The sequence below is a fragment of the Pteropus vampyrus genome, unplaced genomic scaffold (assembly GCF_000151845.1).
Source record: "Pteropus vampyrus isolate Shadow unplaced genomic scaffold, Pvam_2.0 Scaffold456, whole genome shotgun sequence".
Lineage (NCBI taxonomy): Eukaryota > Metazoa > Chordata > Mammalia > Chiroptera > Pteropodidae > Pteropus > Pteropus vampyrus.
This window is the reverse complement of record NW_011889237.1, coordinates 312,027-328,809: the sequence shown is the minus strand read 5'-3', so window position 1 is coordinate 328,809 and position 16,783 is coordinate 312,027. Positions and strand designations below refer to the sequence as shown.

The window sequence follows — 16,783 nt, the reverse complement described above, 5'->3', positions numbered from 1 at the left end:
CAGACTGGGGTGATACGGCCACAAGCCAGTGGATACCAGGAGCTATTAGAGGCTGGAAGAGACAAGACAGGGTCCTCCTAGAGCCTTCGGTGGGAGCCCAGCTCCCCCGACACCCTGATTTCAGACATCTGTTCTTGAGAATGCTGAGAGAATACATTCTGTTGTTTTAAGCCACCAAGTCTGGTCGTTTGTTACCGCAGCCCCAGGATGTGCAGAGTCTCTCGGAATCCTCCCGTCGGCCCTTGACACCCCCGCCTCACAGACTGGCGACCTGGGCTCGAGATTGAGCCGAGCCTGGCTCTCAGGTGGGCCGCCTGCTTCGCATCGGCAGTCACTCCCCTCAGCCACTTGACACCATCTCCAGCCTTAAATCCTTGAACTTAAACCTCTGAGAGGCCTTAGGCTGACTTGGGCACCTTGCTGCTCAGGTACAGAATTGCAGGCAGCAGTGTGGCCCTCCGAGAGAGTGCCGTGCCACCTGCAACCTCCTGGGACCGCTGTGGCCCCTCCCGGGACACGGGCTGAGCCAACGCACAACCCAGATCCAGCAATCGCATGCAATCCAGCTCGAATCTGTGTTCGCCACCTGCCCAGATTGTTAAGCTGCCAGTATTGCAATCTCCGACCAGAGAGCCCTGGAGAAATAAGCCTGATGGCAAGAAATTGCGTGTAGCTCGGAACGAAAAACCACAGAGTAGAGACAGCCTTCTAATTATATGGAGAGGACCAGAAAGGAACCGTCTGTCACAAAGCCACGAGGCCGTCAGTGCTCGCATTCGGCCCCATTCTGAGGTGAAACGACTCACGTCCATGCCGTGGTTTTCTCCTTTTATTTGATGCATAAGCTTCGAAGGATCCGAAGGCCACTGGAATTTGTGTCTTATGCTTAGACATCCGAGTGTCTCAAAGCCCTTCTAGGAAACTGTATTCCCAAGTGAGGTGTTCTCATACAAAATCTTTCCATGAGCACGGTCCTCTAATCTCCTTCTTCAGAATGTTCCAGGTGCTGGTGAAAATGGGGACTTCTTAGCCCGCAGCAGTCTGATGAACATGGACTGCCAGCCACATATATAGTGTGGAATGTTCTAGTTGGCACATTAAGGAAGGAAAGATAAACCGGTGAAATTAATTTTAATAAGGTGTTTTAGCCCAATAGATCCCAAGTAGGGTCATCCTAACTAGCTATCAACATGGAGAAGGATTAATGAGGCGTCTTAACGTTTTGGGGGGGATTCAGTCTGTATTTGACACAGCACGTGCCAATGTCGGCAGTCTCCTGTGGCCGGTGGTCACCGTAATGGACAGCACAGCTTTAGATCTGCCGGCTCAGGACGCTTTTCACAGAAACAGACCACTTGTCCAGGTGTCGGATGGATAGATTTACGGCCCTCATCTTCATCAAGCCATTTGCTTTCTCTGAAGCCCCTGAGACCACTTCTGACAAACATGGGGAAAATGTGAATTCCGCTTCGACTCCCTGCTTCGAAATTCCAGCTTAGCTCTGTCCTCGCTGTGGGACTCTGGGCAAGTCACTCTTTGTGCCTGACGCCCCACGTGGAAAACACCGTGCGTCTCAACAGCACGTCGTGAGGTTTGAATGACAATTTGTGTGGAGGGGCCAGAACAGCGCCCGACCCATAGAACATAACCTGATAAACACTCAGCGGCTTGTGAATGAGCTCTGCTCCAAAAAAAGTGAGTCATGCTGCAGCTCTGGGAGCCCCCCTGGTCTCGGTTCTCCATGCTGGGGGCCACCGGTGTCTGTGCCCAGAGCCAGCTTTCTCCTGCTCCGCCCGCGGGGACTCTGCAGACGTGCAGTGACGTAAACCTGGGCCAAGCCGAGAGGCAAGTCTGCCACCAAAATGCCCCGTTTTTTTTGAGCAGTACCTGTTATGAGTTGAATTGTGTCTCCCCAAAATTAATATGTTGAAGTTTTACCTCCCAGGACCTCGGAATGTGACTTTGTTTAGAAATCGGGTCATTGCAGATGTCAAGGCGAGGTCCTACCAGAGTAGTGTAGCTCTAATCCAATAGAGCTGGTGATCCCCTAAGAAGGAGACATTTGGATCCAGAGGCGCACAGGGAGAAGCTACACATGAAGATGAAGGCAGTGATCGGGGTGATGCTTCTACAAGTCTGGGACGCCAAAGATCGCTAACGAAGCACCAGAAGCTGGGGAGAGGCCTCGACGAGAGTGTCCCCTCAGAGCCCTCAGAAGGGACCGAACCTGCTGGCACCTCCGGCTCAGACTTCCGGCCTCCAGGCTGAGACAATACATTCCCATTGTCTAAGCCACTCAGCTGGTGGCACTTTGTTATGGCAGCCGCCTTGGGAATGAGCGCAGCATCCCTTTGCTCTGCAGCGGGATGTCCAGAGTTGCTCAGGCTCTCGGGTCTCTGGGGAGCAAGGATGTTTCTTTCCGCCTCTCTTGAATGAAGTGGCTGTTTTTACTTAAGTCCTTGAATTGTGGCGTGCGGGTTAACCTCAGCACCAGTCCAGGATTTCCCCCATGTGTCCCTGCACCTGCTCGTCACCGAATTAGCCCTTTGATAACAGGATAGTCCACGTTGTATGGCTTTGGACATATAGGCTAGCTCGAAGGTTCTCAAAGTATGCTCTGAGGAACCCGGGGGGGTCCCTTTTTTTAGCTACACGTCTTCATGAGGCCAGGCATTCAACACATGCTTCAGTAATTTCTTTATATCGATTACACGTGGATAATATTTTTGCATATATTAGGTTAAACATCTTAACATTAATTTTACCCGTTCCTTTTTGCCTTTTTTAATGCGGCTACTAGAAAAGTTAAAATAGTAGGTGACTAACATTTGCGGCTGGCATGCTATTTCTGTGAATTCAAAAACCAATTTGAGAATGCAGCTCTGTCCTAACGAGCCAGAGATTAAAGAGAGATGTAAAAAATGCAAAACAGTGTTACCGTTCTCACTATGCTTTTTTGTTTTCGTTTTTGGAAACAGTTATTTTTCATAAAAAGTATATTATTTGTGTTAATCTATAATGGGTTCATTGTTATTTTTAAACATAATAATAGCAATGTTTAAAATTTATACCTTCTGCCTAATGTGGCTGTGACCCTAAAACTCCTTTGAAAAATAGTCTATTTAAAAGGACGTTTAAGAAAAATTCGCCTAAAAGTAAAATTCGCCTGAAAGTATGAGGTATGTTAAAGTATAAAATCATAATGAAAACACTTTTTTAAGTTAAGAGTTTATTAAAACTTGGTTTTAGTTTCTACTGTGGTAAATATAAACAGACAACCCCTATAAATAAAAGCTCCCAGAGTCCCGAGACCAAAGGGCTTGGTTTAATCTCATCCGCTGGCTCTCAGGGGAGTCCCCAGTGATCCTGCGCCTTTGGCCTCAGAGGAAGCATCTAGCTTGTGCGCAGGTAGTAGACAATCTGACCCCCTTTCGAGGTTACGGGGAGGGTGTAGGATGTTCACCCTGTAGATGCATTTAGAGACCTGAAAAGCCCCAAGTACAAATCTTCCCATCTTGTGCTTGCTCTGGGTCCACACTTACCCACTCCAGATGGTCACAGCCACTCCCCCCGCCCCCCCATTCTTCCCTCTCCTTCGTAGAGTGGGCTGGCATCGGCTAGTAGATCTCAGAGCGAGGTCCTCAGGTCAGTGGCGGTGGCAGCAGCAGGAGCAGCATCCCCAGGAACTTTTAAGAGGTTCAGACTCCCTGGCCCACCCCAGACCTACAGAATCTGATATCCTCGGGTGGGGCCCAGCCGCCTGTGTTCACACACCCTTCGGGGGGTTCTGGGGCACACACTCAAGTCTGAGAACCGCTGGCGTAAGTCAGATGCCCTTAAGGTGTAATGCCCCTTGAGGAAACCATCAGACAAATTCCACATGCGGGACTTTCTGCAAAGAAAACTAGTCTGGAAAAACTAGCCTTCAGAGTGTCAGCCTCACGGAGGTCTTCTGGACTAAAGCAGACTGATGCACCACGGCCACTTGCGTCACATGGATCGTGATTGGGTCCTGGGGTCGGGGAAAGAGAACAGATATCATAAATATATTCCCGGATAACTGGGGGAGTTTGAATGATAGTATGAAATTTAATATTCTTAGATGTGATCATAGTATCATGGTTTTAAGGAGAATGTTATTTTTATTCTTAAAAGGTGAAAGGCATCTGAACTGGAAAGGGAGAAGAAAAATTGTCACTATTTGTAGATGACATGATTTTCTATATGGAAAATCATAAAGACTTCACCAAAAGTGGTTAGATCTAATTAACGAATTCAGTAAAGTTGCAGGATACAAAATTAACAAACAAAAAATCAGCGTTTCTATACACTACCAAGGAATTATCTAAAAAAGAAATAAAATGATCCCATTTACAATAGCATCGAAAACAATAAAATGCTTAGGAATAAACTTAACCAAGGAGATAAAAGATCTCTTCTCTGAAAACTATAAGACGTGGATGAAAGAAATTGAAGACACAAAAAAAATGGAAAAGTATCTTGCGTTAATGGATTGGAAGAATTAACATTGTTAAAATGTCCATACTACCCAAAGCCACCTACAGATTCAGTGCAATCTCTATCGAGGTTTCAGTGGCATTTTTTACAGAAGTAGAAAAATAATCCTAAAACTTATACGGAACCACAAAAGACCCCAATTAGCCAAAGCAATCCTCAGACTTCCTGATTTTAGGCTATAATAATCAAAACGGTATGGTACTGGCATAAAAACAGACACACAGACCAATGGAACAGAATCGAGAGCCCAGAAATAAAGACGTATATGGATGGTCAACTAATATTTGACAGGGGAGCCAGGAATACTCAATAGAGAAAAGACAGTCTCTTCGATCAGTAGTTATTCACATGTAATATTGGATATTCACATGTAAAAGAATGAAACTAGACGCCTCTCTTACACCACTCACAAGAATGAACTCAAAATGGATTAAAGATTTACATGTAAGACCGGAAACCATACAACTAGAGGAAAACATAGGTGGTAAGCTTCTCGACATCGGTTTAGGTGATGATCGTTTTTTAGATTCGACCCCAAAAGCGAAAATAAACACGTGGGGCTACATCGAACTCAAAAGCTTCTGCACAGCAAAAGAAAGGATCAACAAAATGAAAAGAACCCACGGAATGGGAAAAAATATTTGTGATCCATCGACTCGTTAAGGGGTTAATATCCAAAATAAAGAACTCGTAAAACTCAATAGCAAAAAAATAGTCCAATTAGAAAATGGGCGAAGGACCTGAAGAGACATTTTTCCAAAGAAGGTAACCAATGGCCAACAGATACATGAAAAGGTACCGATCAATACCATTCGTCATCAGGGAAAAACAAATCACAACCACAGTGAGACGCCACCTCACATCTGCTAGAATGGCTATTTTCAAAAAGACAAGGGATGGCAAATGCTGGTGAGGATGTGGGGACAAGGGAACCCTGGTTGCTTCTGGTGGGAATGTAAATTGGTGCAGCCATCATGGCAAACAGTATGGAGGATCCTTGAAATCTTAAACATAGAACTACCATATGACCCAGCAACCTCACTTCTGGGACTATGTAGCCAAAGGAAATGAACATACTACGTGGAAGAGACGTGTGTTCATTGCACCGCTATTCACCATCACCACGACTTGGAAGCAACCTAAGTGTCCATCTGTAGATGAATGGATAAAGCAGATGTGGTATATATACAACGGAATATTACTCGGCCATAAAAAGGAAGAAGTTCTGCCATTTGTGACAATACGGATGAACCTTGAGGACATTGCGCTAAGTGAAATAAGTCAGAAAGAGATAGACAAATACTGTACGATCTCATTTATATGTGGACTCAAAAAAAAAAACTTATAGAAAAAAAGATCCGATTTGTAGTTACTAGAGACAGGGTGGGGGTGGGGATGCAATTGGATGAAGGACGGAGGCGTCAAAAGGCACAAACTCTCAGCTGTAGCATAAGTAAGTCCCGGGTGTCAGGTGCAACGTGGTGGCTGTTACTAACACTGCCGTGTGATACATTTGAAAGCTGTTAAGTGATTTTGCCTTTTTTGTATCTATATGACACGATGGATTTTAAATAGACTGTGGTAAGTGTGTCACAGTATATGTAAGTCTCATTATTGCTGTGCTCTTAAACTTGTGTGGTGCTGTATGTCGATTATATCAATGAAACGGGGGTGGGAAGTAGCATGCAAAAGTATGATTGTGCATCTTTCAAATGGTTTGGGAAAAAAAAAGTATGTGACTAGAGAGATGAAGGAAAACATGTAAAATGTTAATAATTGTTAAACCTAGGTCGTTTCAATAGGAGTATTTATTTCACTGTTCTGTTAACTTTTCTGTTTGAAAATTTTCTTAAGTCGGGCACTCAGAAGATGCAACTCCTGCATTTCACTCCATGCTTAGGATGGAACTTCATGTGTGGGTACCAGTTACGATTAGGTTTGGCTGTGAGTAAGAACCCCCAAATTACAGCAGCTTAAACAAGATGGAAGCTTATTTCTCTTACATGAAAATTCACAGGTAGGTGGTTAGGCAGGTAGGTGGCTTTGCAGCACATCGTCCTCAGGGCCAAGTCGCCTTCCATCCTATTGCTCCCCAATAGGTGTCTTTTCTTCCTTCATGGCCCAAGACAGCTGCTCGCTCTCCTACCATCGCACCCACATTGCGGCAGGCAGAAGAAGAGGAGGTAAAGGGCACATTCCTGCTACTTTTAGGAAAAACCCCTTGAAGGGACCACAGAACACTTCTGCTTCCCTCTCCTTGACCAGAGCTTAGTTATGTGGCCAGAAGGGAGACTTGGGAGATGCCTTTATCCCAGGCAGCCGCGTGCCCAGCCAGAAACTGGGCACTTGTGACTGTGGAAGACAGGAAGGAGGGAGATTGGAGGACAGTCTGCAGGCTCTGCCCCACCGTGACAGGTGTTTTAAACCCGGGAGACGGCAGGCGGTCGGAAAGGCTCGCTCTGTCTTCTCACAGGGTTTTTAGTATGAAGGTCGTGGAGGCAGCTCAGTGCCTCAGGCTGTGGGAGACACCCAGCAAGTGAGCTGTGCTGCCCAGTCCCAGCTTGGGGAGGAAGCCCCGACGCCCTGTAACCAGCCTCTGTCCCTCTTCTGTTCTGCAGTCTCGAACCTGTCCCACTATTTCAGCCCAGCCTCGGTGGCCAACAGCCCGGTGCGCGCCCTCCTGCTCGTCGGCATCGTCCTCCTGGCCTACTGGTTCTTGTCTCTGACCTTGGGCTTCACCTTCAGCGTCCTGCATGTGGTGTTCGGCCGCTTCTTCTGGGTCTTTCGGGTCATCCTGTTCTCCATGTCCTGCGTGTACATCCTGCACAAGTACGAGGGCGAGCCGGAGAACGCCATTCTGCCCCTGTGCTTCGTGGTGGCCGTCTACTTCATGACTGGGCCCATGGGCTTCTACTGGCGTGGCGGCCCCAGCGGCCCCAGCGTGGAGGAGAAGCTGGAACACCTGGAGAACCAGGTCAGACTGCTTAACATCCGCCTCAACCGAGTGCTAGAAAGTCTCGACCGTGCCAACAGCAAGTGACAATCAGCCAGCCGGCCGGGTCCCCTCACACCAGCGCCCTCTCTCAGAAAACAGAAAAAAAGAAAGAAAAAGAGAATGCTGAACCCGAAACAATCTTAATAAACGTCCCTGAGCAAGAGAGTGGCGCTCTGTGAGGGTATTTCCGGCCACAGGTAAACTCTTGGGACCTATTCCGAGAGAAATGACAAGATCATTCATGTAGAACTGCCTACGGAGTGTCATTAGTGGGAGAAATATTTTTTAAACAAAGGATATAACCATATTAACTGTACAGTCAGAGAAGTTTATCTGCATAGAGCATAAAGTTAATTTTTTCAAGCATTTAAATACATCTTTTGTAAGGTTTTTTAATAAAGGCAGATCCGAATCAAGTGTATTAGAACTATACATGGAGGGGAGGAATACGCTAGTTTGACATTTTAGAAAAGTAAAGCATTTGTTTTCACAGTGGAGGGATTGGTGGGTGAGGTCTGTGTGCGTTATTTTCCTGTTCCAAAGCGGTGAGCTTCGTTTTATGTTATTCTTGGTCGATGTTGACCAAGCCGATGAATGTCGTCGCTTCTGAATGTGGACGGTTGGGCTTGAGGCTGGAACTAGATGCCTCTTGGACCCTGGTGATCCTAGCCAGGCCGGCATCAATTATATTTCTAAGAAGCCATTCTTTGTGGAAAACCTGAGATTTCTCTCCCTCTCCCCTTCTGTACGTGGATGAATTTTAACCTCAACATTTTGTAAAGGAAAAGCTCAAGGACTGGGTAAAGAAATGTCCCTGGGGTTTGCTGTCAGGAGCCACCTGGGTAGGCTTCCGAGCTCACTCAGAAATCTCTTCGATGTCCTAATTTTGCCGTTTGCCAGCTAGGCCTGTAGAGAGAGATCCACGCTCAAGGGTTTTTTGATTATTTGTTGCATTTTGGTTTTGGTTGACTCAGGACCTTAGAAGGAAAATAAACCAAAGCAGCTAAGAACGTTTTCAAGTCTTATCGCTGCTTGTAAAGAGTCTCAGGAACAATAAGTAGTGTCAACTAGCTCTGGAGAAGACCTGGATTGTTTTTCCTGACGTTTTTACAATACACGCGTTGGGTGCTTTCTGTCTAACGTCTGTGGTGTCCTCGTTTTAGGGAGTCTCTACGGGCAGAGGTACACGCTGGGCAGACAGCTGTGGGGGTCCCGGCCAGGGGAGCTTTGCAAGGCTTAGAGCTGAGTAGAAAAACCCCCTTTCCAGGGCCCCAAGGGTGTTGGCAAGCAACAGAAAAATGGCAAGTTAAGGAAGGTCCCGCTGAGGCAGATTGCAGTTTTGAAAACTGCTAGGGGTCGAGACGTTCTCCGTAGTCCTTCGCTGCCCGCCTCTGCGCCCCGGCAGCCCCCACCCAGAGCCCCTGGACGCACATGTGCAGAGACCCCTCCCCGTCCCATCAGGTAAAACCAAGACCTTGTGGTCTAGGTATCAGATTGGAGATAACTCAGCTGTCTGCTAACGCCTGTGCGATGTTTCTGTGAAGTTTTATTTTTGGTTGCAAGTACCTGGAAAACAGAAGCAGATGTTTTGGAGGACATTTATGAAACTTCTCTTTTTAAGGTGCACATCATGGGACCCAAACACTCCTGCATTTGGTTCATTTCCTGGAATCATATCGACCTGTTCCCCGAAGTTTGCTTAGGCAAATCTTCATCTGTGAGCATTTGAAACCTGTGGTTTCTGGATTGACATCGGTCCAGTTTTGTCATTTAGATACTTATGGATGAATCCATTTTCGCCTGGGGAGGTCATCCTCGCCCTCCTTCGTTTGTGTGTGCATTTGGCTTTTGTGTGTTGGCACGCTTAGGTACTAAAACATTGCTTTGCTTATGTAGACCGTGGGAAATTGACGTTCTGCACAAAGCCTTTAAGTCTTGAACTCTCGCTGTATAACGGCGACTCCAATCCCCGCCCCCGCCCCCGCCCCCGCCCTCACACATGAGACCTGAAGGGCCCTAGGCCGGAAAGCCATTTTATCTGCCATTAAATCAGGGAAGGCCCCTGAGTCTGGGCCCTAGCTAGGTGAGACCACAAGCATCAACTGAAAATCGCTGTCAAGCCCTCGCACCGTTTTTACCAAATCGGCTAAGTGTAGGCTCTGAAGCCCAGTTTACAGTTTGATACACTCAAGGGAGAGATACCTTTATTTTTCATAAAAGAACCTGTACTTAATCTGGAGTCTCACTTCGGGGTAGAACCTTGTTTGGAATTCTGATAGACGTCCTAGATGTTAGGTCTCGATAACGCTTGCTTTTTAACGCAGAACTTTGACTTTTCTTTGGGCATCTTCTTAACTCCAAACAGTTTGGGACTTTTTTCTTTCTCCATTCCACGGAAGTTTGTAGGGTATTTGGCTCCCTCCTGCTACAGCCCACTCCCATTTCTTTCTTTTTTCTCTCTTTTGTATGTGGAAAAATGTATTTTTGTACCATATCTCATGCCTTGAAGAGAACCCTTTTTTATATCTTCAGGGCTGTAGAATATATTCGCGCAGCACTAAATCAAATGTGATTTAAAAACCATCCCGGTGAGACCTACTGTGGATCCGTTATAATGACTCGGTTTTTAAAGTATCTTCATCAGTGTTAATCCTGCAGTATTTCAGTATCACAGTAAACACCAAGGACAGAAAAGAGAAAGGACCGGTGACCTCTACATTGCTGGATTCGCGTGGACGTTTTGGGCTCAGTGTTGATAACGAGCTCTTCCTTGACGTGCTGGCGAAGATGCTTTTGTGGTGCGCAATTTATGGAATGTATTTTTATTCCATAAATATATTTTCCGAAACCCATCAGCTTTACTTGCCGTCGGGCGTTTTTGGTGTGTTGGTTGGTTGGTTGGTTGGTTTTGCTTCACGTTGTGGTGAGACCCCCGTATCACTTCTGGGAACACAGTACAACAACAGTGGCAGAAATTCTTGCAAGCTGGCCTCGTGAGTTACGCCGGAGTTTGTTTATGAAGGTGACCACCGAGTGGTGACCCGTCGGGGTTAATGTCAGGGAAAGGGTTTTTAATACCCCGAGATGAGAGGCACAGGGCGCCACACGGACGCGGAGAGAGGGGGGCTGGGACCATGCCTTGCCGACTGTGGTGGTGGGAAGTGGCTGGGTGGGGACATCTCTAATTGGCTGTGAACGTACAGGTGGGGGCCTGTGGTCAGGACTTTCGCACGGCCACGAGGGCTGGCTTCTGGGGAAGATGGGAACCACGTTGGTTGTTAGTCTGTCTCTGATTCAGCAGCCTTACGGAGAGACTAGGAATGACATGTCAGATAGCCAATCAGACTCTGAAACAGTAGTTCATATGCTTTGTCCCAGGTAGGAATCGTAAACTGCTTCCTTTCCCTGCTTCCCGTTACTTCTTAAGATGCTTTTGATGAAAGACATCTGCCTGCTTGGTTTGCCGCCTTTTCCCTGCTTGGTGTCGAGTATGCTGACTTAACCAAAAAGCCTGCGCTTGCCATCAGCTAGCTCGAGTTAAAGGGGATTCCTAAGACCTTACGGTGTCAACCCCCCAACTTCATTTTTCAAATAATACGTCACCATTCTGCAAAGTCTTTGTTTCTGGCCATTCGAGTGTTGGACTTCTGCTCCTCAGCTTGTGAATAATAGAATTATATATATTTTGCAGGATCTAACACATTACCCTTAAAACTAATATTAGACAGCCATCAATATGATGTACAGTATCTGGCATAAGCCGAATTCTATGCTTTGCTCTTCTGCGATTCCTCGATGTGTAGCACATGGATGGATCAGGACCAGTTTGTCCCTTGTGGTGGCAAAAAACAAACAAACTGATTGTCACTTGCGTCGTCCACTGAAAGCCTGTGGCAGCTGGTGGCGTTATTGACCATACGTCCTAATGTCTTCTTGCAGATTTAAAGGTTTTACCGTAGCGTCAGTCTAACATCTGCATGTGTGTTAAATCTTTAAATCTCTGAATACCGTGTAATTAAACCGATTTCTCGTGATGGTGATGGTGATTAGCGCTCACTTCAAACCCAGCAGAGCAGTTCCCTCTTCTTAACTGGAAATCGTATTCGTGAAGTAAGGCGCCCATTGCCAACAGTGCATTTATGATTCAATTCCTATTTTGTGTACCTGGTTATGAATTTGATATAGCGTTTAATTTGACACTGAATCTAAATCCCTTTGATTTGAATATAGTGGGGTGTGTGCGCGCGTGTGTGTGTGTGGTGTGTGCACACTTTAGTCTCATGAGTCTCGGGAAACTGATTCTACAAATATATATAGACGTAAATGTATAAGGCTTATTTTTTTTTTGCAAAGTGATACATACATTCCTGTTATTTATTAAATAATGGCTTTGGTGTTATGTAGAGATATTTGTAGACTGATTTCAGAACAGAATTAAAATATTGTGGAAATTGCAGCTATTAATAAATGTTTATTGTAATTTTGTTGTACGGACTTCCTAAATATATTTCATCGCTTCCAGCCAAGTGTTTGTGGAGTTTTCCCAGTTTTGACATGATCGATTCTGTTACCTAGTCTGAGAAGGTCATACAATCTTGAATTTAAAATTTGAATTGTCGGATAAAAAACAGGATGCCTGCCTAAATTTGAGTGTCACATAAACAACAAACACATTTTAGTATATGTATATCCCATGTGTCATCTGAGACAGTAATACGAAAAAGTATTCGTTGCTTATCTGAAGTTCAGATTTAACCAGGCATCCCGTATTTTCATTTGCTAATTTGGGAAACCCTACCAGGGTTTTGCAACTGATGTACACCCCTCCACTCCACCCTGAACCGAGATGCTTTCGAGATGCTTTTGTGGGTGCTAAAAAGTGTTTTCCTAGCAGACATTCAGGAATAAATATAGTAAGAGAACAGTCGAATTAAATCCACTTATGACCCCAAAGCATCGCTCTTGGGTTTGTTGATCTCGCAAAGCAAGTCTCGCAGGGGTCCCCCAGGGCACAGTGTGAGGCCCCACTATCTGGAGGCCACCTGGCTGGGAGAGCGTGCAGATCAAACGCAGCAGCCCCACATCAGGGAAGGGAATGCAGCAACTAGTAGCCATAGCAACAGTGCTGGGTGAGCAAGTAGGAACCAGAGTGAGATATGCAAACCGTCGTCCAAGAGCGAATTAAATAACATGTGGTTAAAATAATCGTTTTGCAAGAACACATTTAAAAAAGACAGATCTGAATGAAAAGCAGGCTGGGGAGGCGGGTGGGAGCGGGTCATGGTGACCCAGAGGAATTAGATGGAACAGGAGCCTGTCCTCGCCAGGGGCTGCTGTGCCAGGCAGGAGTGTGATTAGACCGAGCCAACAAGGGGATGACAGCTCACCCCGACAGCGTCGGCCAGACGTCCTGCCCCACCCTTCCTTCTGCTGAAAGCCACCAGCTGCCTCTGGTCATGGCCACCGTTGCAGCCGGCATGTGCTTTACTTAATGCCCAGGTCAGCTAGGTGTCACACCCGTCCCCTCTGTGTCTGGTTTCAGTCCAGGTTTCCTATGGCCTGTTTGCTGGTTTTGTTAAAACAGCCTCACGGAGGTATAACTGACGTGCAGTGAACAGCCCACGTTTCGAGTGTACGGTTTGATAACTTTCGATGTGTGTCTCTACCCGTGAAAACATGGCTGCAATCAAGATAAGGGAGCGTGACGACCGTCGCCTCCCAAAGTCCCTCATGTCTCTTCCTGGTCCCTCCCTGCTCTTACGCCCCCAAGCAACCCCTGATGTGTTCTCTGTCCCTGTACATGAGTTGGCATTTCCCAGCACTGATTGGGATCAAACACAAGGTGCTGTCTTTTCCACCCTGCATAATTATTTTGAAACCCATCTAGGTTGTGTGTGTCTGTGGTTCTCACCTTTTTATTGCCGGGTAGTAGTCTACGGTATGAACATACCTCCGTTTGGTTATCCACTCACCTGTTGATGGGTTGGGGACGTTTCCAGTTTGGGGCAAATAAAGCAGCTAGGAACACCCATGCACAGGTGTTCGGACGAACATATTCTTCATTTCTCTTGGGTGAATAAATACTTAGGGGTGGAATGGCTGGACCATCTGATAAGTATGTGTTTGATTCTTCAAGAAACCATTTCCCAAAGGGTTGGTACCATTTGACATCCCCACCAGTGAGGTGTGAGAATTCCAGTCCCTGCACCCCATCGCCAACCCTGGGCACGGTCAGTTTTGTTCCCCCAAGCAGACCGTTCACTTACTCAGAGGTAACGTCTTAACTGAAAGCTGGCCATCTTTAATTAAACCAAGAAATGCTATTTCTGACGAGTATAAACAGTTTTGATAAAGTTTGTCTAAATCTTCTTAATGACGTGTGTTAACCGGGACCTGTTCTTTACGCTAGCAGAATAACGACTCAGAAATGATGACATGGGTATAGCCACATACCTGTTCTACAGCTGGAAGAACCAACGATGTGATTGGAGGGTTTTCAGACCCTCTCCAACCTCCGGGGAGGGGAGAAGGGGCTGAGATAGTCAGCAATGGCCAGTGGTTTAATCACACGTGCCTACATAATAGAATCTCCATAAAAACCCTCAACAGCAGGGTTCTGAGAGCTTCTGGGTTGGTGAACACATCCACGTGCCAGGAGGGTGGCGTACCGTTACTCCATGGGGACAGAAGCTCCTGCACTTGGGACTGTTCTGGACCTCACCCCATGTGCCTCTTCCTCTGGCTGTGCATCTGTGTCCTTCGTCACGTCCTTTCTAATAAACCATAAATACACGTAAATGGTTCCCTGAGTTCTGAGCCATTCTAGCAAATTACAGGTCATGGAATCTCTGATAAGTAGCCAAGTCAGGCAGAAATGTGGGTGATCTGGGGACCCCACTACTTGTGGGATTGGCATCTGAGGTGGGAGCCGTCTTGTGGGGCTGAGTGTTTGACCTGTGGGATCTGTGCTAATTCTGGAAGGTGAGAGAAAACCCCACACATCCGCTGTCCAAGTGTTGTGAGTAGAGAAACAGTTCTTTTTTAGATGAGTTTTCAGGACCAGTGTTCCACAGGTTGACATAAAGGTAATGGGAAAGGGATGGTGACTTTATGCCTCCCATAAACGACAAGAGCAATTCTCATAAACTAAATCTTCCGCGTGTCAGCTCAGCTCTATCTGCCCTGGCTGGTCGAAATTACACAATCTGCTAAGAAGAGATCATCTCTGTAACACGAATGAGAAAAACTGTGTTCAGGGAAGTTTTGAAACACTCAAGGTTGAGTGCTTCGTCCTGGGGAACCTGGGTTGGAGCCCAGTCTTGCAGGCCATCTCCCTAGAGGCAGAAATCACTACACCCTTTGGGATCTCCCTCCGGGAGAAGCTGTGGCTTTTAACAGTTTGTGTGTGTGGATATTAATTGGTGGTCCTGATGAAACGATGACTATAAATCATGACCATCAAAAAACTCAAATAACCACCATCTTTTCTGTGCCCAGGAGTGGCAGCTGAGAGTGATGATAAATAATATTTGCGTTTTACAGCTTATCTTTTTTTTTTTTTTTCAGTTAAGCCTTGCAACGAATTCCTGTTTCGTATGGGGCTCAGAGAGGTTAAGTGACGTGTACAAAATAGCACAGCTTAAGAGAGCGCGGGGAGCCAGGACTGAAATCCAGCAGCTCTGATGCCACATCCAGTTTCCCACTGCCAGCTGAGGCAGAGAGAGTGCCCTCTACCATCAAAATTTATACAGAATAGCCCTTTCTCTGAAAATTTTTAAATGCATGCGTGCATTTGGTCCTCACGCCAGTAATCCAATCTCCAGCTATGCTGGGAAGTAGGTGTTAATGTATTTTGCGGTTTATTGGGTATTCAGGAGAACCTCAGATTGCTCTTTTCTGGACATTTTCTGGCTTTCAGGGGTCTCGGGTTGCCCTGTTTAAAGAGGCTGTTTGATTGGGATTTAGGATCTTGTTGCGAGTAGGGCGAGACCATTCTTGCCTGGGAATCAGACAAAATAAGGGCACCAAGAGTACCCTCATCGACTTCGAGGGCACAAGACTGCACAATTTGCCTCCCTTGGTTTTTAGATCCTTCCCTCGTATTGCTTAGAACACCCTTTGTAAACTGTGTAAAATCATCCGAATGCTCATCCTACAAGCATATATAATTTTTTTTTTCATGGAGGAAACAACTTTGAAGAGGCTTAAAAATGCTCGTTCATTCACCCGCTTGCAGAGGCCTGTGGTTCTCAGTGTGTGTCTGGCCTCTAGTTACATAAAATACGATTCATAATCAGCTGTTTGCATTTTTCGCTCTCATTCTATCGTGAACGTAAAACGGAGTTTTCCAGAGGCTACGAGCCATGCGAAACCACGACAGAGGGAACACCGAAGCGGAGATGAGGATCCAGCTGCCTTCGATGAAATTACAGTCAGAGATGTGGGCGAAAATAAAACAATGCCACTCTTCTAGTTTTTTGTTTTGCAAAGTATAGTTATTTTCATAAAAATATGTTGTGCATGGTAACGCGTATCGATTGGCTTATTGTTCTTTCAAAATAAGTATATTATATAGTTATAGGTTTCTCAGTTGTTATTTCTCATTTGGTAGTTCTTTCTAATTTTATTGTTAATTCTAATCAGTAGGCATAACCCACGAAAACAAAAGCTCGTTGGGGTCCTCAGTAAGTTAAAGAGTGTAAAAGGTCCTTGCCTTAGTCTATTCCGGCTGCTACAACAAAAATGCTATAGATCGGGTGGCATAAACAAACATTTATTTCTCACAGTTCTGGAGGCTAGAAGTCCAAGATCAAGGTGCCAGAGATTTGGTGTCTGGTGAGAGGCTGCTTCTTGGTTCAGCTACTTTCTATTCTGTAATCCGAGTTATTTGTCACTTCTCACTAACTTGAGTTACCTCAAGTTACTACCTGAAGTTACAAATCTGTTCACTTTCTTCCCTCTGCACTTCGTGGAGTTCCCTCAGATTCCCCAAGCGCTTTGGGTCCTCACAGACTGGGAGCCCAATAAGCATATCTGAATATGTAAATGAAAGAAAAATCATGTCCCAGCCGCAAATCCCCCCGTTTGTCCCACAGCAATCAAGCTGTAGGCTGTGACTCAGTGACGCCAAGGGTGACTATTTCGGGACCGGAAGAGATCAGCAGGTGGGGCAAGACTAACTTTCCCATCACCGGTCAGGTTGTCAAGGTGACATCCACGGCCCTCTCGGTCTGACGGCAAACCGACACCGCTGCCCAGTTCCTATTGGGC

At 46.1% G+C, this 16,783-nt stretch overlaps 1 protein-coding gene across 1 annotated transcript in view; it reads left to right on the top strand.

Annotated features, from left to right (window-relative positions):
* The window catches only part of BRI3BP (BRI3 binding protein), a 14,378-nt gene extending 2,381 nt beyond the window's left edge, over nt 1-11,997 (top strand). The window contains exons 2-3 of the mRNA XM_011381899.2: nt 6,618-6,701; nt 7,137-11,997. Of these exons, the coding sequence (XP_011380201.1) occupies nt 6,618-6,701; nt 7,137-7,558 (506 nt within the window). The 3' untranslated portion in view covers nt 7,559-11,997. The remainder of the gene's footprint in view (nt 1-6,617; nt 6,702-7,136) is intronic.
* Nucleotides 11,998-16,783: the final 4,786 nt, after the last annotated feature.